The sequence below is a fragment of the Pseudophryne corroboree genome, chromosome 2 (assembly GCF_028390025.1).
Source record: "Pseudophryne corroboree isolate aPseCor3 chromosome 2, aPseCor3.hap2, whole genome shotgun sequence".
Taxonomy (NCBI): domain Eukaryota; kingdom Metazoa; phylum Chordata; class Amphibia; order Anura; family Myobatrachidae; genus Pseudophryne; species Pseudophryne corroboree.
In genome coordinates, this window is record NC_086445.1 from 679119760 (window position 1) to 679142856 (window position 23097).

The window sequence follows — 23097 nt, forward strand, 5'->3', positions numbered from 1 at the left end:
TACCCTGTTTAGTGGTACCTGTAGTATCAGCTAAATGTAACATCTCCTTTATTGCCAAAATCATATAACGTGTGGCCCTTTTGGAAAATACGGTTGATTCGTCACCTTCACTACCGGAATCAGTGCCTGTGTCTGGGTCTGTGTCGACCGACTGAGGCAAGGGGCGTTTTACAGCCCCTGACGGTGTTTGAGGCGCCTGGACAGGCACTAAGTGAGTGTCCGGCCGCCTCATGTCGGCAAACGACTGCTTAAGCGAGTTGACGCTATCCCGTAATTCCACAAATAAAGGCATCCATTCTGGTGTCGACCCCCTAGAAGGTGACATCCTCATATTTGGCAATTGCTCCGCCTCCACACCAATAACGTCCTCATACATGTCGACACACACGTACCGACACACAGCAGACACACAGGGAATGCTCTATACGAAGACAGGACCCACTAGCCCTTTGGGGAGACAGAGGGAGAGTCTGCCAGCACACACCAAAAAGCGCTATATATGACAGGGATAGCCTTATGATTAAGTGCTCCCTTATAGCTGCTTTTATATTAATATATTGCCATTTATTTTGCCCCCCCTCTCTGTTATACCCTGTTTCTGTAGTGCAGTGCAGGGGAGAGACCTGGGAGCCTTCCTGACCAGCGGAGCTGTGACAGAAAATGGCGCCGTGTGCTGAGGAGATAGGCCCCGCCCCTTTTCCGGCGGGCTCGTCTCCCGCTATTTAGTACATTTAGGCAGGGGTAAATATCTCCATATAGCCTCTGGGGCTATATGTGAGGTATTTTTAGCCTTTTTAAAGGTTTACATTTGCCTCCCAGGGCGCCCCCCCCCCAGCGCCCTGCACCCTCAGTGACTGCCGTGTGAAGTGTGCTGAGAGGAAAATGGCGCACAGCTGCAGTGCTGTGCGCTACCTTAAGAAGACTGCAGGAGTCTTCAGCCGCCGATTCTGGACCTCTTCTTGCTTCAGCATCTGTGAGGGGGCCGGCGGCGTGGCTCCGGTGACCATCCAGGCTGTACCTGTGATCGTCCCTCTGGAGCTTCATGTCCAGTAGCCAAGAAGCCAATCCATCCTGCACGCAGGTGAGTTCACTTCTTCTCCCCTCTGTCCCTCGTTGCAGTGATCCTGTTGCCAGCAGGAATCATTGTAAAATAAAAAACCTAAGCTAAACTCTCTAAGCAGCTCTTTATGAGAGCCACCTAGAATTGCACCCTTCTCGGCCGGGCACAAAAATCTAACTGGAGTCTGGAGGAGGGTCATAGGGGGAGGAGCCAGTACACACCACCTGACCTGTAAAAGCTTTACTTTTGTGCCCTGTCTCCTGCGGAGCCGCTATTCCCCATGGTCCTTTCAGGAACCCCAGCATCCACTTAGGACGATAGAGAAATCTTAGTAATATATACTAAGTAAGAAACCCATTAACGATCCTTCGTTTAGCAAATACGTCGGATGAGATGTTAGAGGCTCCTTATTCTCTGTAAATTACAGAGACTGACTCACTGGTCATTAGCAATGTATGGTTGTCAAAACTTCCCTATCTGACTGTCTAATGTGCCCTCCTCACTCGTATTTAGCGCTGTGAGGTTTGACATAGAATTGTCAGGTCTGCAACATAGAAGAAATGTGTAAATTATAAGATCAGTTAAATTAACACCCTCCGTAAAAATTAGCGGAATAACTTTTGAGACTCTGATCTTACCGCTCGTGTCAAGCAGAGTCAATTTGAATTGCCAATGCTTAACATAGGATCTGGGATCCTGAAAACCTACAAAACATAGTGAACATGTGGTAGATTTAGGTCTAGACATTGTTTAAAAGTATTTTTAGTCTGCACTGGAGCCTTACTCCTTATGCAGACAGACAACACAAAAGGCACGGAGAGACACTTGCACGACTCAGTAAAATTATTATCTGAAGGTGTGTAATATATATCTATTTATTTATGGCTGAAATGCAGTTCACATGGGCAGCCTATGTGAAACCCGAACCAAAATTCCCACTAACACCCCTGCGCCTCTGGTGGCGTAGAGATGTAGGGCAGGAATGTTCCGGAATTACAAACTGGAAAACAACAGGAAGCATGGTTAAAATGGCCCCCATGCCATGCTGACCCTGATAATCACAGAACAAGTTACAATTGCTTCAATGTTAATATAGCCTATTATACAGTGATAATCACAGGCAGGGTACAACACATGCTCTAGTGTGAATATATATAGGCTCAATAGCCTATTCACAGACATTAATATAGGCTCAATAGCCTATTATACAGTGATAATCACAGACATTAATATAGGCTCAATAGCCTATTATACAGTGAAACTCACAGGACAGGGTACAATACATGCCTCCATTGTTAATATAAGCTCAATAGCCTATTATACAGTGAAAATCCCCGTTATTAATATAGGCTCAATAGCCTATTTGAATACATGTCACAGGCCAGGTCATAATCACTGACAGGCCATGCAATATTAATATATAGCTCCATATACATAAACTGTGGCTGCTGTCTATTTAGGTATTTTACATACCCTTGCCGCTGTAATCCGCCAGATTCCACCGGCCCCCTTCCCCCCGTACTCCCTGTAACGCTGTGTCTCAGCGGGGAGCCCGGGAAGACTTGCAGGGAGGCCGTCTTGCCGAGCAGCGGATGTCGCCAGGAGCGCCCGGTTAGCGCTGGCAACTGACGGAGCGTCTGCGGGTGGACTGTGCTGGGCGGCCGGACGGAGCGGCGGCCCGGTTGTCACCCTCTTAGCGCTGGCAACTGACGGAGCGTCTGCGGGTGGACGATGCTGGGCGGCCGGACGGAGCAGCTGGGGCGGCCGGCACGGAGCGGCTGGGGCGGCCAGACGTAGCGGCTGGGGCGGCCGGACGGAGCGCTGTGGCGGGCGGATGTATGAGCGGCGGGAGCGGCATTACAATACTTACCCACATAGCAGGGCGGCAGCCTGCGCTGACCGCCCCGTTCCCCAGCCTACCTTGTTGTAGAGAGGCTGCGCTCTGTATCTTCCGATCATGGCTGCGACGGGGCTTCTATGTGTAAGCTCCGTCCAGCTCTCCAGTCATGGCTGCGACGGGGCTTCTGTGTGTAAGCTCCGTCCAGCTCTCCAGTCATGGCTGCGACGGGGCTTCTATGTGTAAGCTCCGTCCAGCTCTCCAGTCATGGCTGCGACGGGGCTTCTATGTGTAAGCTCCGTACAGCTGTTGCAGGAGCAGTGGGCTGCCTGTGGCTGTGAGGGTGCTCTTTGTGAGGACCGACACGCCATGCGCTGCCCGTGCAGCGGCACTATCCCGGACCCATGTTTTTCCAGAAACTGGGAAGGGATGTGCTATTGAAAAAAGTAAAAAGTAAAAATGAAAAATTAATAAAATCTTCCACAAAGTGTGGGAACTCCCACAAGCCGTTGTTAGTGCTGTGAGCACAGAAAAAACACTGAGGTCGTACACTGAGGTACTCAGGGATATGGAGGGGTGGAGAGTTCTAAATTTAAATATTCAGTGCCTTTGTTACTGCTAAGCCGTCCATATCCCAAGAGTACTCCAGTGACCCCTAGTGGATGAAAAAGAAATACTCACACAGGCACAATTTACCAATACATGTACACTCCATTATTTAGTTTAACTCAATTAGTAAATCCAATGGATCTGCAGCGTCAACATTTATACCACATATAACAATGTTCATGAAAACAAATGAACGACTCATGATAACAGTTCACTTTCAGCTTTTATCAGATGGCTTCCAACAATTAAAATTACATGTTTGCTTACATTATGTATTTCAACAATTTTCAGACTTTATATACATATCTTTTAGTCAATACCTTCAAAGCAGTCAATTCAAATGTAAAAGCATGTGACTAGAGAACACCTAGGTGTGCAGAAAAGGTCAGGGTAATAGAAACCTCAGCAAAGGCCTGCAATACATTGTTGCGTGGCACAGCACCTTATAGATTACAACTGTTAAAAATGTAGAAGCTTTGTTGTACTTAAATTTTGATTTTTTATTAATTTCTTAAAGGAACTGAAATAAAAAATTCAACGCCTTTAAAAAAAAAAAAGTCAGCAGTGTCTGAAAATAACAGGAAAAATACAAACCATTAAGAACATGCCAATATATGGGACATTAGTGTCACTGTTTTAGGCCAAGATAGATGGGGAGGGGGGGGGGGGGGATTTGAATAAAATAAAAAAAGGGTTGGCAAACTTTCCATTAGTGGAAAAGGGAGGAAAATAACCCAATATTACTACTAAACAGCATTCTACTCTCCAGATTACCAAAACGCCTATCACTAAAGATGTATCCAATAATGTAAAAACAAGAAGAAGAAAAAATAAAAAAAAATAAAAAGACACATTAGAAAGGATAAGGGGGGAGACAAAAATTTTCACAATGCAAACTTATTTAAAAAAATGTGCATGGCTTTATTTGAAACTGGCGATGGGAGCAACCAACCATTAAACTCAAATGGCAAAAGGAATCGCCTTTTGCTGGATAAAAAAAAAAAAATAAAAAAAAAAAAACACAAAGATGCATATGTAACTCTTAAAACAGAAATTAAAGACAGTTGGAGATGAATAAGTCAAGCAATAGCCTTTCATGTTCTATAACCAAACTGTCCATCCGTTGTTTTTTTTGGTGTTTTTTTTTTAAACTTTTGTTTGTTTTTTAATAAAATCTCCCCAAACAATCACCCTCACACCCTAAACCCCCCAACCCACCCCAAACACAAGGTTTAGTCTTCTGTGGACTGAGCTTCTTCATCAGATGCCTCTTCACCAGACTTCTCTTGCGGGGGGCTGGCTGGTTTTTTCTCTGGTGGTGGCGTTTCTGGCTCATCATCTTCCTCTTCCTCCTCAGCTTTGGGCGACGGAGATTTTTCCTTGGATGCTTTTGAGGCTGCAGTGCGACTTTTTCCTTTGGCCTTAACTGGACTGGGCGTTACTGAAGGAAGAACTTTAGATGAACAAATGCTGCATATTTCATTTAACACACATGTACAAGTACCTAATCTTAATATGGTCAATCAGACCTTTAGAAAATAAACTGCATACAGTCATTTTATGCATAAGTCCGTTAAGAGTATGAGGGATATACTGTCTACAACATAGGCTTAATTACTGTATTTATACAATCCCCTATAAACAGTAAGGCAGCTGCTGTTTCCTGTAAGCATTCCTTGCTGCATTATGCTGGTCACGTAACTATTACCTTTCATCTAAGGTTTCCTCCTGTAATGTTTTATTCACAGTGCTGCAGATTTGATCATTTAGAACACACCACAAAGGGGTCTTTAGTGCCTTACAGAGCACAGACCGTATGAATAAAAGACAAGTACCCATACATCTGCAATAGGTGTTCCGCTCCTAAATCCCAGGAAGGCACTGCTCATGTCTGCCCAGTTGCAATTAGCCAGGGGTGTAATATGGTATGCCGGCGACCGGGCTCCCGGCGACCAGCATACGCCCGACCGGCGGCATACAGACAATATGGCGAGCGCAAATAAGCCCCTTGCGGGTTCGCTGCGCTCGCCACGCTGCGGGCATGGTGGCGCGCACCACGCTATTTTATTCTCCATCCAGGGGGGTCGTGGACCCCCACGAGGGAGAAAAAGTGTCGGTATGCCGACTGTCGGGATTCCGGCGCCAGTATACTGTGCGCCGGGATCCCGACAGTCGGCATACTGAAGACCACCCATTAGCCAGCTATAGACAGGGGGCAGGCAGTCCGATGGCAGCGGTGTTGGAGAGTTGGACTGTAGAATAATCGCACTCACCACCCATCGGTGCATCGTCGTAGGCTTCAGCCCAGGGGTACCCTGCATGGGGAAGAAACACAACTTCCCCAGGAATCCCTTGCCTTTACTAACTAGTTAGGAAGGTGATGGGGTTTACACATCATAGACAAATGAACGAACAGCAGTGAGAAAGCAGTAACATTCAATAGTTTGAATATAAAAATTAAAACAGACTGTCATACAGGACAATAAAAATAAGATTTTACTTACCGGTAAATCTATTTCTCGTAGTACGTAGTGGATGCTGGGGACTCACGTGCTCCGCAGGAGACATGGGCACTTTAAGAAAGAATTTAGGTTCTGGTGGGCACTGGCTCCTCCCTCTATGCCCCTCCTCCAGACCTCAGTTAGAGAAACTGTGCCCAGAAGAACTGACAGTACAAGGAAAGGATTTTGGTAATCCAGGGCAAGATTCATACCAGCCACACCATATAACAAGTGAAAACAACCAGTTAACAGTATGATAAACAACAGAGCATCAGGTCAACCCTGATGCAACCATAACATAACCCTTATTGAAGCAATAACTATATACAAGTATTGCAGAAGAATTCCGCACTTGGGACGGGCGCCCAGCATCCACTACGGACTACGAGAAATAGATTTACCGGTAAGTAAAATCTTATTTTCTCTAACGTCCTAGTGGATGCTGGGGACTCCGTAAGGACCATGGGGATTATACCAAAGCTCCCAAACGGGCGGGAGAGTGCGGATGACTCTGCAGCACCGATTGAGCAAACACAAGGTCCTCCTCAGCCAGGGTATCAAACTTGTAGAACTTTGCAAAAAAGTGTTTGAACCTGACCAAGTAGCTGCTCGGCCAAGCTGTAAATCCGAGACGCCTCGGGCAGCCGCCCAAGAAGAGCCCATCTTCCTAGTGGAATGGGCCTTAACTGATTTTGGCAGCGCCAATCCAGACGCAGAATGAGCCTGCTGTATCGTGTTACAGATCCAGCGTGCAATAGTTTGATTTGAAGCAGTAGCACCAAGCTTCTTGGAAGCATACAGGATAAACAACGACTGTTTTCCTGACCCTAGCCGTTCTGGCTACATAAACCTTCAAAGCCCTGACCACATCAAGTAACTCTGAATCCTCCAAGTCAGTAGTAGCCACAGGCACCACAATAGGTTGGTTTATATGAAAAGATGAAACCACTTTCAGCAGAAATTGTGGACGGGTCCGCAATTCTGCTCTATCCACATGGAAAACCAGATAGGGGCTTTTATGTGACAAAGCCGCCAACTCTGACACGCCTAGCCGAAGTCAAGGCTAATAGCATGACCACCTTCCACGTGAGATATTTCAACTCCACCGTTTTGAGTGGTTCAAACCAGTGGGATTTCAGGAAACTTAACACCACGTTAAGATCCCAAGGTGCCACTGGAGGCACAAAAGGGGGCTGAATATGCAGCACTCCCTTTACAAACGTCTGAACTTCAGGTAGAGAAGCCAACTCTTTTTGAAAGAAAATGGATAGGGCCGAAATCTGGACCTTAATGGAACCCAATTTTAGGCCCAAATTCACTCCGGACTGTAGGAAGTGAAGGAAACTGCCCAGCTGGAATTCCTCCGTAGGAGCATTTCTGGCCTCACACCAAGCAACATATTTTCGCCATATACGGTGATAATGTTGAGCTGTCACGTCCTTCCTAGCCTTTATCAGCATAGGAATGACCTCATCCGGAATGCCTTTCTCTGCTAGGATCCGGCGTTCAACCGCCATGCCGTCAAACGCAGCCGCGGTAAGTCTTGTAACAGACAGGGCCCATGTTGCAACAAGTCCTGTCTTAGAGGAAGAGGCCACGGGTCCTCTGTGAGCATTTCTTGCAGATCTGGATACCAAGTCCTTCTTGGCCAATCTGGAACAATGAGTATTGTTCTCACTGCTCTTTTTCTTATTATCCTCAGCACCTTGGGTATGAGATGAAGAGGAGGAAATACATAGACCGACTGGAACACCCACGGTGTCACCAGGGCGTCTACAGCTATCGCCTGAGGGTCTCTTGACCTGGCGCAATACCTCCGTAGTTTTTTGTTGAGGCGGGATGCCATCATGTCCACCTGTGGCAGTTCCCACCGACTTGTAATCTGTGCGAAGACTTCCTGATGAAGTCCCCACTCTTCCGGGTGGAGGTAGTGTCTGCTGAGGAAGTCTGCTTCCCAGTTGTCCACTCCCGGGATGAACACTGCTGACAGTGCGCTTACGTGATTCTCCGCCCAGCGAAGAATTCTGGTGGCTTCCACCATCGCCACTCTGCTCCTTGTGCCGCCTTGGCAGTTTACAAGAGCCACTGCGGTGATGTTGTCTGACTGAATCAGAAGCGATTGGTCGCGAAGCAGGGTCTCCGCTTGACGTAGGGCGTTGTATATGGCCCTTAGTTCCAGGATGTTGATGTGAAGGCAAGTATCTTGACCACAGACCTTGGAAATTTCTTCCCTGTGTGACTGCACCCCAACCTCCTGAGGCTTGCATCCGTGGTCACCAGGACCCAGTCCTGAATGCCGAATCTGCGGCCCTCGAGAAGGTGAGCGCTCTGCAGCCACCACAGGAGTGATACCCTGGCCCTGGGGGATAGGGTGATTAACCGATGCATCTGAAGATGTGATCCGGACCACTTGTCCAGTAAGTCCCATTGAAAAGTCCTCGCATGGAACCTGCCGAAGGGAATGGCCTCGTATGATGCCACCATCTTTCCCAGGACACGAGTGCAGTGAAGCACAGACACCTGTTTTGGTTTTAATAGGTTCCTGACTAGTGTCATGAGTTCCTGGGCATTCTCCCTCGGGAGACAAACCCTTTTCTGGTCTGTGTCTAGAACCATGCCCAGGAAAGGCAGACGAGTCGTAGGAACCAACTGCGACTTTGGAATATTTAGAATCCAGCCGTGTTGCCGTAATACTTCCAGAGAACTTTGAAAGTTCTACGCTGATCAGCAACTGCTCTCTTGATCTCGCTTTTATGAGGAGATCGTCCAAGTATGGGATAATTGCGACTCCTTGCTTCCGCAGGAGTACCATCATCTCCGCCATTACCTTGGTAAATATTCTCGGTGCCGTGGAGAGACCAAACGGCAACGTCTGAAATTGGTAATGACAATCATGTACCACAAATCTGAGGTACGCCTGATGAGGTGGATAAATGGGGACATGAAGGTATGCATCCTTTATGTCCAGAGACACCATAAAATCCCCCACTTCCAGGCTTGCGATGACCGCTCTCAGCGATTCCATCTTGAACTTGAACCGTTTCAGGTATATGTTCAGGGATTTTAAATTCAATATGGGTCTAACCGAACCGTCCGGTTTCGGGACTACAAACATGGTCGAATAATAACCCCTTCCTTGTTGAAGGAGGGGAACTTTGACCACCACTTGTTGAAGATACAATTTGTGAATTGCAGTTAACACAATTTCCCTCTCGTGGGGCAGGGCCGATTTGAGGTATCGGTGCGGGGGCATCTCCTCGAATTCCAGCTTGTATCCCTGAGACAATATCTATTGCCCAGGGATCCAACTGGGAGTGAACCCACTTGTGGCTGAAATTTCGAAGACGTGCCACCACCGGGCCTAGCTCCGCTTGTGGAGCCCCAGCGTCATGCGGTGGATTTTGTAGAGGCCGGGGAGGACTTCTGTTCCTGGGAACTAGCTGTGTTGTGCAGCTTCTTTCCTCTGCCCCTGCCTCTGGCAAGAAAGGACGCACCTCGGACTTTGATTTTCTGTGATCGAAAGGACTGCATTTGATAATACGGTGCTCTTAGGCTGTGAGTAAACATATTGCAAAAAATTTGACTTTCCAGCCGTAGCTGTGGAGACCAGTTCCGAGAGACCCTCCCCAAACAATTCCTCACCCTTGTAAGGTAAAACCTCCATATGCCTTTTTGAGACGGCATCACCTGTCCATTGTCGAGTCCACAGGACCCTTCTGGCAGAAATCGACACAGCATTTATTCTAGAACCCAGTAGACTAATGTCTCTTTGAGCATCTTTCATATATAGGACAGCATCTTTAATATGCCCCAGGGTCAATAATATAGTATCCTTGTCTAAGGTATCAAGTTCCTCAGACAGGGTGTCCGTCCATGCTGCTACAGCACTACACACCCAGGCCGACGCGATCGCCGGCCTCAGTAAGGTACCTGAATGTGTATAAATGGACTTCAGAGTACCCTCCTGTTTTCTATCCGCAGCATCTTTGAGGGTAGCCGTATCCTGTGACGGCAGGGCTACCTTCTTGGACAAGCGTGTTAAAGCTTTGTCCACCCTAGGGGAGGATTCCCAGCGTAACCTGTCCTTTGGCGGGAAAGGATACGCCATAAGAATACTTTTGGAAATCTGCAGTTTTTTATCTGGAGATTCCCAAGCCTTTTCACATAACTCATTTAGCTCGTGTGAGGGGGGGGGGGGGGGGGGGGGGAGTTTACCTGTGGCTTCTTTTCCCCGTACATATGTACCCTCCCGTCAGGGACTTGGGTTTCCTCTGTGATGTGCAGCACATCCTTAATTGCTATAATCATATAACGGATTGATTTAGTCAATTTTGGCTGTAGTTTTGCATCATCGTAATCGACACTGGAGTCAGAATCCATGTCGGTATCCGTGTCAACAATTTGGGATAGTGGGCGCTTCAGAGACCCTGTCGGCCTCTGCGACATAGGATCAGGCATGGGTTGGGACCCTGACTGTCCTGGGGCTTCAGCTTTTTCTAACCTTTTATGTAAGGAATTAACATTATCATTTAAAACCTTCCACATATCCATCCAATCAAGTGTCGGCGCCGTCGGCGGAGACACCACATTCATTTGCTCCCGCTCTGCTTCCACATAGCCTTCCTCATCAGACATGTCGACACAAGCGTAGACACCACACACACAGGGAATGCCCTTTTTGAAGACAGTTCCCCCACAAGGCCCTTTGGAGAGAGAGAGAGAGAGAGACAGAGAGAGAGAATGCCAGCACACACCCCAGCGCTATAACCCAGGAATAACACAGTAACTTAATGTTAACCAAGTAGCTGCTGTTTATATTGTGTTTTTTGCGCCTAATTTATGTGCCCCCCCTCTTTTTACCCTCTTCTACCGTGAATCTGCAGGGGAGAGCCTGGGGAGCTTCCTCTCAGCGGAGCTGTGGAGAAAAAATGGCGCTGGTGAGTGTTGAGGAAGAAGCCCCGCCCCCTCGACGGCGGGCTTCTGTCCCGCTTAAATATACATTTTCTTGGCGGGGGCTCATACATATATACAGTGCCCAACTGTATATATGTTTACTTTTGCCAAAAAGAGGTTCCAAATGCTGCCCAGGGCGCCCCCCCCCTGCACCCTTACAGTGACCGGAGTATGTGAGGTGTGTGGGAGCAATGGCGCACAGCTGCAGTGCGTTACCTCAGTGAAGAACGGAGTCTTCTGCCGCCGATTTGAAGTCTTCTTGCTTCTCATACTCACCCGGCTTCTGTCTTCCGGCTCTGCGAGGGGGACGGCGGCGCGGCTCTGGGATCGGACGGCGAGGGTGAGATCCTGCGTATGATCCCTCTGGAGCCAATGGTGTCCAGTAGCCTAAGAAGCAGGACCTAGCTTCAGAGAGTAGGGCTGCTTCTCTCCCCTCTGTCCGACGATGCAGGGAGTCTGTTGCCAGCAGAGCTCCCTGAAAATAAAAAACCTAACAAAAATAGGATTTTGGTACTTACCAGGTAAATCCTTTTCTTTGAATCCATAGGGGGCACTGGAGTACTCTTGGGATATGGACGGGCGGAGCCGAACAAAGGCACTGAATATTCAAATTTAGGACTCTCCCCCCCCTCCATATCCCCAAGTACCTCAGTGTACTTTGCCAGTGTTTTTTACTGAGCGAACAGGATATAGAGAGGTTGACAATGGAGAATCCCTATAACATAACGGACAACCACAAAGTTGATCCGTAACCTTATTGTCAACTAAACAGTTGACACCTTAACCGATAGAACTTTATAATTTGAGCCAATTGGTGAAAATGTGTTACCCTAAGCTCCTTCGAGCTTAATACCATCCAAGTTAAATTTGTTCACTAAGCTCCCTTGAGCTTACAACAACCCAGGTAAAACTGCTCTGGGTGGGCGTCCAGTGCCCCCTATGGATTCAAAGAAAAGGATTTACCTGGTAAGTACCAAAATCCTATTTTCTTTATCATCCACTAGGGGTCACTGGAGTACTCTTGGGACGTACCAAAGCTTCCCTCGTGGGCGGGAGAGCTGTTTGATACTTGTAACAGTAGGCAGCCAAAGCTAAATGCTGATGGCGCCACCATTCATAACGTGTAAACGTGCACAAACGTGGTGCACTAAAGGCTATGTAGCCGCGTCGTAGACGCTCCACGACCCGCTGGGTGTGACATTCCCACAGAACCTGTGGGATGCTATTACTGACGTAGGCGATTGTAACTTAGCCTTAAGTAAGCCTGACTTGTAGTCATTATTATCCAACTGGATAAAATCTGCTGAGAAACTGGCTAACCCCAGTTTGCAGTATCATATAGAACAAACAACGTATTCATATCACGTACTACATATATAAACGCGTAACGCGTGTACCACATTCAGAATTTTAGAATGTGCTGTCCCCACAGGAACCACTATTGGTATATTGATGTGAAGAATACGAAAGCGGATTTTGTCGGAAGATCTGCTTTGTAATGAGAAAACTCAAATACGGTGGCTTGGAATACAAGGCACCCAAATATGAAAACAAAATCCTTGCCGAAGCACCCTTGGCGAAGCCAAGGCTAGAAGAAAAATGTTTTCCAAAGTGAGAACTTAATACCCATTTGTTGTACGGGTTCAAAAATATGAAACTTAATTCCCATTTGTTGAAAGGATTCCAAAATATGAAAACTAAGAAATCTGAACCCAACCTCAAATCGCCTGGCGCTGTAGGTGGGATAAATAGAGTCTGAACTTTGGTGACACCTTGTAGAAAGATGTTTACAGACGTAAATAGAGGCAAACGCTTTGAAAATAAGTTTACCACACAGATACCTGCACTCTTAGTGCAGATGAACGCAGTTTTCCATCCCATCCCGTTTAACAGAATACGGGTACTTGAAGTATGATGTTGGAAACTTCCGAGGTTTACAACCTATGTAAGCACACGAAATTTTTTAATTATGAGCTGCCTTAAGCGGCTTACTATTTCGTAACATGGTTGGTATAACCGATACTGTAATTCTCTATTTTTTAAGAGAGAGGTCTGAACTCTCACCCCGTCAACCGCAGCTGCGGTACATAGATAATAGGTACATAGGTAACTATGGGTAAAAGAACGTTCCGTGATGTAACAGGTTGGCCGTATTATGAGCGGGGCAAGATCGTGTGCAAGTATTACTTGAAAATTCGAGAAGCAAACTTCTCCGAAACCCATGAGATACCACCAGTATGACTGTGACGAACTGTCTTCTGATCCGTTTTGGCAACGAAGAGAGAAGCGGAAAATGGTGGAGCCAGATACACGATGCTGAATGACCCCATGAATGTGATGTACATATACTGAGCTTTTGTAATTGTGGCGAGATGCCATTATGTATACTTGGGGTAACCGCCTTCTGTGGACTCACATATGAAACACCTCTGGATTTAATGTCCAGTTTTCAAGATCCAAACCCTGACGGGTGAGATCTTTTGTCTAACAAATGTCCACTCACGGATTGATGTCTTGACATTTTCACATAATGGCGTTCTGAGCCATTGAAGATTTGAGTTACCTGCCGCATTGCCATGCGGCTTCTTGGTTTTCACTGGTTGTTGTGTATGCAACTGCCGTTGCTTTGTTTGACTGCTTAAGGGCAGCGTGAGCTAGGCATGAAAAAACAAAATTACATGAAACTCACGGTTGTTCCTGTCTACAGAAATCTTTAGTAAAAAGCGAAAGATTTATTCGTTCTGAAGAGAACCCAGAGTCTATCCCTGGACAGACTGAAAACGAATTATTTATTGCATTGTAAAATGCACAGAGTTCTAGGACATTTATCTATTGCATTGTAAAATGCACAGAGTTCTAGGACATTTATTGACAGCAATCTGTCGTGTTTTAGAACCTTTGCGTTGATTTTAACTACAAATCCTGACTCTCTGTGACTGTCGTCCAGAGTATACGCACCCTTGTCCCTCTGTGAGAAACGCGATTGAAAACACATCTTTATTCTTAATAAGTGAATACACCAATGTACCGCTAATGTGCGTGTACCTTTGTTCTTGCTGGTGTAGTAGGTAAAAGTCTTTGATTTACCGTATTTATAATCTTACCTAGGAATTGACATCGTTTAGACCGACTTAGATGTGATTGTTTTCGAACTTAATCTGCTACCGCAGTATACCTTAGTAGCGCAAGATAGAGGAACTTTGTTGATACATAGTTCTTATGTGAGATGAGCGATTATTCCAACATCACTTTGGTAAATACCGGCAGCGATAAGCAACGGTATAAATGAAATGGTTAATGGTTGTGGCGATTTGCAAACGCTAGAACCTGTGATGAAGAAACCGGACTGGGTAAATACGCATTGTGAAGATCAAAATAAGAATTTACTTACCGATAATTCTATTTCTCGGAGTCCGTAGTGGATGCTGGGGTTCCTGAAAGGACCATGGGGAATAGCGGCTCCGCAGGAGACAGGGCACAAAAAGTAAAGCTTTTACAGGTCAGGTGGTGTGCACTGGCTCCTCCCCCTATGACCCTCCTCCAGACTCCAGTTAGGTACTGTGCCCGGACGAGCGTACACAATAAGGGAGGATTTTGAATCCCGGGTAAGACTCATACCAGCCACACCAATCACACCGTACAACTTGTGATCTAAACCCAGTTAACAGTATGATAACAGAGGAGCCTCTGAAAGATGGCTCCCTAAACAAAATAACCCGAAATAGTTAACAATAACTATGTACAAGTCTTGCAGATAATCCGCACTTGGGATGGGCGCCCAGCATCCACTACGGACTCCGAGAAATAGAATTATCGGTAAGTAAATTCTTATTTTCTCTATCGTCCTAAGTGGATGCTGGGGTTCCTGAAAGGACCATGGGGATTATACCAAAGCTCCCAAACGGGCGGGAGAGTGCGGATGACTCTGCAGCACCGAATGAGAGAACTCCAGGTCCTCTTTTGCCAGGGTATCAAATTTGTAAAATTTTACAAACGTGTTCTCCCCAGACCACGTAGCTGCTCGGCAGAGTTGTAATGCCGAGACCCCTCGGGCAGCCGCCCAGGATGAGCCCACCTTCCTTGTGGAATGGGCCTTAACAGAATTAGGCTGTGGTAGGCCTGCCACAGAATGTGCAAGTTGAATCGTGTTACAAATCCAACGAGCAATCGACTGCTTAGAAGCAGGTGCACCCAACTTGTTGGGTGCATACAGTATAAACAGCGAGTCAGATTTTCTGACTCCAGCCGTCCTTGAAATGTATATCTTTAAGCTCTGACAACGTCCAACAACTTGGAGTCTTCCAAGTCGTTTGTAGCCGCAGGCACTACAATAGGCTGGTTCAGGTGAAACGCTGACACCACCTTCGGGAGAAAATGCGGACGCGTCCGCAGCTCTGCCCTATCTGAATGGAAAATTAAATAAGGACTTTTATAAGATAAAGCCGCCAGTTCTGATACTCTCCTGGCCGAAGCCAGGGCCAGTAACATAGTCACTTTCCATGTGAGATATTTCAAATCCACCTTCTTAAGTGGTTCAAACCAATGGGATTTGAGGAAATCTAAAACTACATTTAGATCCCACGGTGCCACCGGAGGCACCACAGGAGGCTGTATATGCAGTACTCCTTTGACAAAAGTCTGGACCTCAGGAACTGAGGCCAATTCTTTTTGGAAGAATATAGACAGGGCCGAAATTTGAACCTTAATAGATCCCAATTTGAGACCCATAGACAATCCTGATTGCAGGAAATGTAGGAAACGACCCAGTTGAAATTCCTCCGTCGGAGCATTCCGACCCTCGCACCATGCCACATATTTCCGCCAAATGCGGTGATAATGCTTTTCGGTGACTTCTTTCCTTGCCTTAATCAAGGTAGGAATGACTTCTTCAGGAATGCCTTTTTCTTTTAGAATCTGGCGTTCAACCGCCATGCCGTCAAACGCAGCCGCGGTAAGTCTTGAAAAAGACAAGGACCCTGCTGAGGCAGGTCCCTTCTCAGAGGTAGAGGCCACGGATCGTCCGTGACCATCTCTTGAAGTTCCGGGTACCAAGTCCTTCTTGGCCAATCCGGAGCCACTAGTATCGTTCTTACTCCTCTTTGCCGTATAATCCTCAATACCTTTGGTATGAGAGGCAGAGGAGGAAACACATATACCGACTGGTACACCCAAGGTGTTACCAGCGCATCCACAGCTATTGCCTGCGGATCTCTTGACCTGGCGCAATACCTGTCCAGTTTTTTGTTGAGGCGAGACGCCATCATGTCCACCATTGGTTTTTCCCAACGGTTTATTATCATGAGGAAAACTTCTGAATGAAGTCCCCACTCTCCCGGGTGAAGATCGTGTCTGCTGAGGAAGTCTGCTTCCCAGTTGTCCACGTCCGGGATGAATACTGCTGACAATGCTATCACGTGATTCTCCGCCCAGCGAAGGATCCTGGCAGCTTCTGCCATTGCACTCCTGCTTCTTGTGCCGCCCTGTCTGTTTACATGAGCGACTGCCGTGATGTTGTCCGACTGGATCAACACCGGTCTTCCTTGAAGCAGAGGTTCCGCCTGGTTTAGAGCATTGTAGATTGCTCTTAGTTCCAGAATGTTTATGTGAAGAGACTTTTCCAGGCTCGTCCACACTCCCTGGAAGTTTCTTCCCTGTGTGACTGCTCCCCAGCCTCTCAGGCTGGCGTCCGTGGTCACCAGGATCCAATCCTGTATGCCGAATCTGCGGCCCCCACAGAAGAGATACCCTTGTCCTTGGAGACAGGGTTATCCGCTGATGCATCTGAAGATGCGATCCGGACCATTCGTCCAGCAAATCTCCCTGAAAATGTTTTGCGTGAGATCTGCCGAATGGAATCGCTTCGTAAGAAGCCACCATTTTTCCCAGGCCTCCTGTGCATTAATGCACTGATACTTGGCCTGGTTTTAGGAGGTTTCTGACTAGGTCGGATAACTCCCTGGCTTTCCCCTCCAGGAGAAATACCTTTTTCTGGACTATGCCCAGAATCATTCCTGGGAACAGCAGACGTATCATCGGAAAACACAGCTGCGATTTTTGGAATATTTAGAATCCACTCGTGCTATCGTAGAACTACTTTAGATAGTTCTTTTCCGACCTCCAACTGTTCTCTGGAACTTGCCCCTTTCAGGATATCGTCCAAGTAAGGGATAATTAAGATGCCCTTTTCTTTGAAGAGAGTCATCTTTTCGGCCATTACCTTGGTAAAGGCCCGGGGTGCCGTGGATAATTCAACGGCAACTTTTGAAACTGATATTGACAGTTCTGTATCACGAACCCGATGTACCCTTGTTGAGAAGGGCAAATTTGGACATGGAGGTAATCCTTGATGTCCAGGGACACCATATAGTCCCCTTCTTTCCGGTTCGCTATCACTGCTCTGAGTGACTCCATCTTGATTTGAACCTTTATGTAAGTGTTCAAAGATTTCAGATTTAGACTATGTCTCACCAAGCCGTCTGGCTTCAGTACCACCATATAGTGTGGAAGACTAATACCCTTTTCCTTGTTGTAGGAGGGGTACTTTGATTATCACCTGCTGGAAATACAGCTTGTGAATTTTTCCCAATACTGCCTCCCTGTTGGAGGGAGCCGTTGGTAACGCAGACTTCAGGAACCTGCGAGGAAAAGATGTCTCGACTCTCCAATCTGTACCCCTGGGATAATACTAGTACGATCCAGGGGTCAACTTGCGAGTGATCCCACTGCGCGTTGAGACTCTTGAAACTACACCCCCACCTAACCTGAGTCCGCTTACACGGCCCCAGCGTCATGCTGGGGACTTGGCAGACGCGGTGGAATGCTTCCTTTCCTGGGAAGGAGCTGTCTGCTGCAGTCTACTTCCCTTTCCTCTATGTCTGGGCAGATATGACTGGCCTTTTGCCCGCTTGCCCTCATGGGAACGGAAGGATTGAGGCTGAAAAGACGGTGTCTGTTTCTGCTGAGATGTAACTTGGGGTAAAAAGGTTGGATTTCCAGCTGTTGCCGAGACCCCCAGGTCCGTTGGACCGACCCCAAATAACTCTTTCCCTTTATACGGCCATACTTCCATGTGTCGTATGGGATATGTATCACCTGACCACTGTCGTGTCCATGACATCTTCTGGGAGATATGGATCACGCACTTATTTTGATGCCAGAGTGCACATATCCCTCTGTGCATCTCGCATACATAAATATATAATGCATCCTATTAAATGCTCTATATCAATCAAATATTTTCAGTCAGGGAAACCGACCAAGCCAACCCAGCACTGCATCTCCAGGCTGATGGCGATCGCTGGTCGCAGTATAACCACCTTATGTGTGTATATACTTTTTAGGATATTTTTCCAGCTGCCTATCAGCTGGCTCCTTGAGGGCGGCCGTATCTGGCGACGGTAACGCCACTTGATAAGCGTGTGAGCGCCTTATTCATTCCCAACGCGCCCTAACTTCTGGCGGGAAAGGGTATAACGCCAATATTTGCTATCGGGGTACACCCACGCATCATCACACACTTTATTTTATTTTATCTGATTCAGGAAAAACTACAGGTAGTTTTTTCACTCCCACATAATACCCTTTTTTGTGGTACTTGTAGTATCAGAAATATGTAACACCTCCTTCATTGCCCTTAACGTGTGGCCCTAATAAGGAATACGTTTGTTTATTCACCGTCGACACTGGATTCAGTGTCGGTGTCTGTGTCGACCGACTGAGGTAAATGGGCGTTATTAAAAACCCCTGACGGTGTTTCTGAGACGCCTGGACCGGTACTAATTGTTTGTCGGCCGTCTCATGTCGTCAACCGACCTTGCAGCGTGTTGACATTCTCACGTAATTCCCTAAATAAGCCATCCATACCGGTGTCGACTCCCTAGAGAGTGACATCACCATCATAGGCAATTGCTCCGCCTCCTCCAACATCGTCCTCATACATGTCGACACACACGTACCGACACACAGCACACACACCGGGAATGCTCTGACAGAGGACAGGACCCCACTAGCCCTTTGGAGAGACAGAGGGAGAGTTTGCAGGCACACACCAAAAAAACGCTATAATTACATAGGGACAACCTTATATAAGTGTTTCTCCCTTATAGCATCTTTAATATATTTATGTCGCCAATTTAGTGCCCCCCCTCTCTGTTTAAACCCTGTTTCTGTAGTGCAGTGCAGGGGAGAGCCTGGGAGCCTTCTCTCCAGCCTTTCTGTGAGAGAAAATGGCGCTGTGTGCTGAGGAGATAGGCCCCGCCCCTTTTTCGGCGGGCTCGTCTCCCGCTATTTATTGTATTTAGGCAGGGGTTAAATATCTCCATATAGCCTCTGGGGGCTATATGTGAGGTATTTTTAGCCTTATATAGGTTTACATTTGCCTCCCAGGGCGCCCCCCCCCAGCGCCCTGCACCCTCAGTGACTGCCGTGTGAAGTGTGCTGAGAGGAAAATGGCGCACAGCTGCAGTGCTGTGCGCTACCTTTAGAAGACTGCAGGAGTCTTCAGCCGCCGATTCTGGACCTCTTCTTGCTTCAGCATCTGCGAGGGGGCCGGCGGCGAGGCTCCGGTGACCATCCAGGCTGTACCTGTGATCGTCCCTCTGGAGCTTCATGTCCAGTAGCCAAGAAGCCAATCCATCCTGCACGCAGGTGAGTTCACTTCTTCTCCCCTCTGTCCCTCGTTGCAGTGATCCTGTTGCCAGCAGGAATCACTGTAAAATAAAAAACCTAAGCTAAACTTCTCTAAGCAGCTCTTTATGAGAGCCACCTAGAATTGCACCCTTCTCGGCCGGGCACAAAAATCTAACTGGAGTCTGGAGGAGGGTCATAGGGGGAGGAGCCAGTGCACACCACCTGACCTGTAAAAGCTTTACTTTTTGTGCCCTGTCTCCTGCGGAGCCGCTATTCCCCATGGTCCTTTCAGGAACCCCAGCATCCACTTAGGACGATAGAGAAATGCAATTATACAATTTTGTGGCTGCAATAAGCAAAAACTAACTGCAGAAAATCCATTTTCATTTTCTAACTGTAGTAAATGACTTGCTGATTGATATTGCAACGGAGCTGTTTGATTTTGCTCAAACAGACGGGAATAAGTCATTTTGACTCTGTTGGCGTACTATTGACTGGTTTATAACCCAGCAAAGACTAAATGACAACCTGCCAAACCGTTCGCCAGAAGCAGTTTTGTACTCTAAGCTGTAAATAGCTGAGACATATATGAGTTGAAGTCATGAAACCTCGCAAATGTAACCTGAAAAGACGCACTTCCACAAATGTAAAAGAGGTCATCAAACCACTGGCTTGCTGACTGTAACGTCCTGTCGTTACAAGACGTGACTGATGTTTATAAAAGAATAAAACGCTGTTACAAGTATATTGTATGCGCTAATGGCAGAATACCGTAAAGGGATAAAATGTCGTTACACATATATCCAATTTAGGAGCAAACAAGCTCTGGGCTTGTCGCGCTTAACTAGCGACAATTTGAAAATAACCGGCGTTAGCAAAAGCTTTACAGATATACTCTGCAGCTTCTTTTAACCGTGATCGGCATGGTTCCATAGATAGATTCTAGTGACCCAAATGTATCTGTGGTTTTTATAATGTTTGACAGAAACGCATATACCAATGGCGGATCGCGTCCTTTTGGAAACTATTATGTATGGTTGTCTAAAACCCCGCACTATCTGAGTGCTGGACTAATGTACCCTGCTCACTTGTAGTTATCGGTGTGAGATTTGACATAGAATCGTGCATTAAATAAGACTAGTGAAATAAACACTCTGGTACCCAAAGGAAAATTGTCACTTTGGAAAGATTGTCTTTTGTTAGCGCTGGCGGAGTTATTCTGAGACTCCGATTACCGCTGTTTTAATTTGAATTGCCAATGTTAACATTTTTAGTCTGCACTAGAGCCTTATTCGCTATGTAGACAGACATCATAATAGGCAACAGACAGACACTTGCACGATTATTATATGGCATATATATCTATATATATATGTTATTGCTGAACAGCATATTTATTAGGAAACCAAAGTCTTTATGTGAAAAGCAGTTCACATGGGCATGAAACCCGAACCAAATTCCTACTAACACCCCTGCGCCTTCTGGTGGCTTAAAGATGTAGGGCAGGAATGTTCCAGAATTATCTTGAACTAAAAAAAAAAAAATTCCCACTAACACCCCTGCGCCTCCTTGTGGAGTAGAGGTGTATGGTCTGGAATTATAACTGGAAAACCAGCAATGATTAAAATGGCCGTCATGCCATGCTTTCCCAGAAAATCATAGTACAGGGTACCTGCTGCAGTTTTAATATAGGCTTAATAGCCTATTATACAGTTATTATGCTTAATAGCCTATTATACATAGGATACAGTAAAATATATGTATTCAAATAATATGAGCACTGCCTGCAGTGTATTTATGCAACTGTAACCAAAAATAACAGACAACATGGTTAAACGTGTGTGTATTTTGAACCCATGCAGCCTTTGCTGCTGCTATGGGTATTATTCCCCCCCCCCCCCTGCATCCCTTACCTGCAGCGTACGGAGATCGGGAGCAGGGAGAGCAGGAGAGCCTGATCTAGCGCCGGGGAGCCGTCCGGCAGCTGCTTCCTACAGCAGTACACAGTCTCCCTGTGTCTGCGGTGTTTGGAAAAGTGGCCTGCGTCCTTTAGTGACGTGCGGCCACTGTCTCGGCGGCGTGTAGCGGTGCCGGGCCATGAAAGCAGTGAGAGCGGCCGGCGTCTGAGTGACGTGCGGCCGCTCTCTTAGTTGAGCTCCCGGAGAATGTCGGCGGCGTGTAACGGTGCCGCAGCAGAGCAGTGAGAGCGGCCGGCGTCTGAGTGACGTGCGGCCGCTCTACTTAGTTCAGCCCAGGAGAATGGCGGTAGCGTCTAGCGGTGCCGTGCCCTCAGAGCAGTGAGAGCGGCCGGCGTCTGAGTGACGTGCGGCCGCTCTCTTAGTACAGCGCACGGAGATTCTCGTACCGGGCCATCAGCGCAGTGAGAGCGGCCAACGTCTGAGTGACGTGCGGCCGCTCTGCGCATCGTTCAGCAAGACCTTCAGCGGCGTGTATGCTCAGCGGCTATGTCATTTCTACAGCATAACACACACACAGCAGGGCGGCAGCGTGAGCTGACCGCCCTGACACTCATACCTTGTGCCGCCTTCTCTTCTCTCTGCAAGCTCCGTTTCAGCCTCATCTTGGCTGTGACGGAGCTTCTGTAAGTGTAAGCTCCTTCCAGCTCTTTGTCTTATCCTGGCTGTAACGGATCTTCTTTCTGTAAGCTCCGTTCAGTTTAAAGGAGACAATGGCTGCCTGTGGCTGTGAGGGTGCTCTTTGTGAGGACCGACACGCCATGCGCTTGTCTATAGCGCCTGTGGCTGTGAGGGTGCTCTTTGTGAGGACCGACACGCCATCCGCTGCCTTGCAGCGACACCATCCCGGACCCATGTTTTTCCATAAACTGAGACGGGCAGTGTAAAAATTAAAAATAAAAATAAAAATAAAAATCTGAAAAGTGGCCATTGCCACAAGCCGATGTTCATCTGTGAGCACCGAAAAAACACTGGCAAAGTACACTGAGGTACTTGGGGATATGGAGGGGGGGGAGAGTCCTAAATTTGAATATTCAGTGCCTTTGTTCGGCTCCGCCCGTCCATATCCCAAGAGTACTCCAGTGACCCCTAGTGGATGATAAAGAAATACTTTCTCTCAGCGAACTCAGGAGAGCTCACTGAAAAGCACCCAGCTCGTCTTGGCACAGTATCAAACCGAGGTCTGGAGGAGGGGCATAGAGGGAGGAGCCAGTGCACACCAGAACCTAAATTCTTTCTTAAAGTGCCCATGTCTCCTGCGGAGCCCGTCTATCCCCATGGTCCTTACGGAGTCGCCAGCATCCACTAGGACGTTAGAGAAAATAAGAATTTACTTACCGATAATTCTATTTCTCATAGTCCGTAGTGGATGCTGGGGACTCCGAAAGGACCATGGGGAATAGCGGCCCCGCAGGAGACTGGGCACAAAGTAAAAATAGGATTTTGGTACTTACCAGGTAAATCCTTTTCTTTGAATCCATAGGGGGCACTGGAGTACTCTTGGGATATGGACGGGCGTAGCCGAACAAAGGC

At 47.2% G+C, this 23097-nt stretch overlaps 1 protein-coding gene and 1 non-coding gene across 3 annotated transcripts in view; both read right to left on the minus strand.

Moving 5' to 3' along the window:
• Window positions 1–3710: 3710 nt before the first annotated feature.
• Window positions 3711–23097, minus strand: part of NUCKS1 (nuclear casein kinase and cyclin dependent kinase substrate 1) — a 144359-nt gene continuing 124972 nt past the window's right edge. The window contains exon 8 of one of the 2 annotated variants that reach the window (XM_063955150.1): window positions 3711–4959. In XM_063955150.1, coding sequence (XP_063811220.1) covers window positions 4739–4959 — 221 coding nt within the window. In that variant the 3' untranslated portion in view covers window positions 3711–4738. The remainder of the gene's footprint in view (window positions 4960–23097) is intronic. The other variant, XM_063955151.1, reaches the window with a different exon arrangement.
• LOC135054166 (U5 spliceosomal RNA) lies at window positions 13606–13721 on the minus strand. The gene has a single exon (XR_010243403.1). It is a non-coding gene; the product is annotated as a U5 spliceosomal RNA (small nuclear RNA).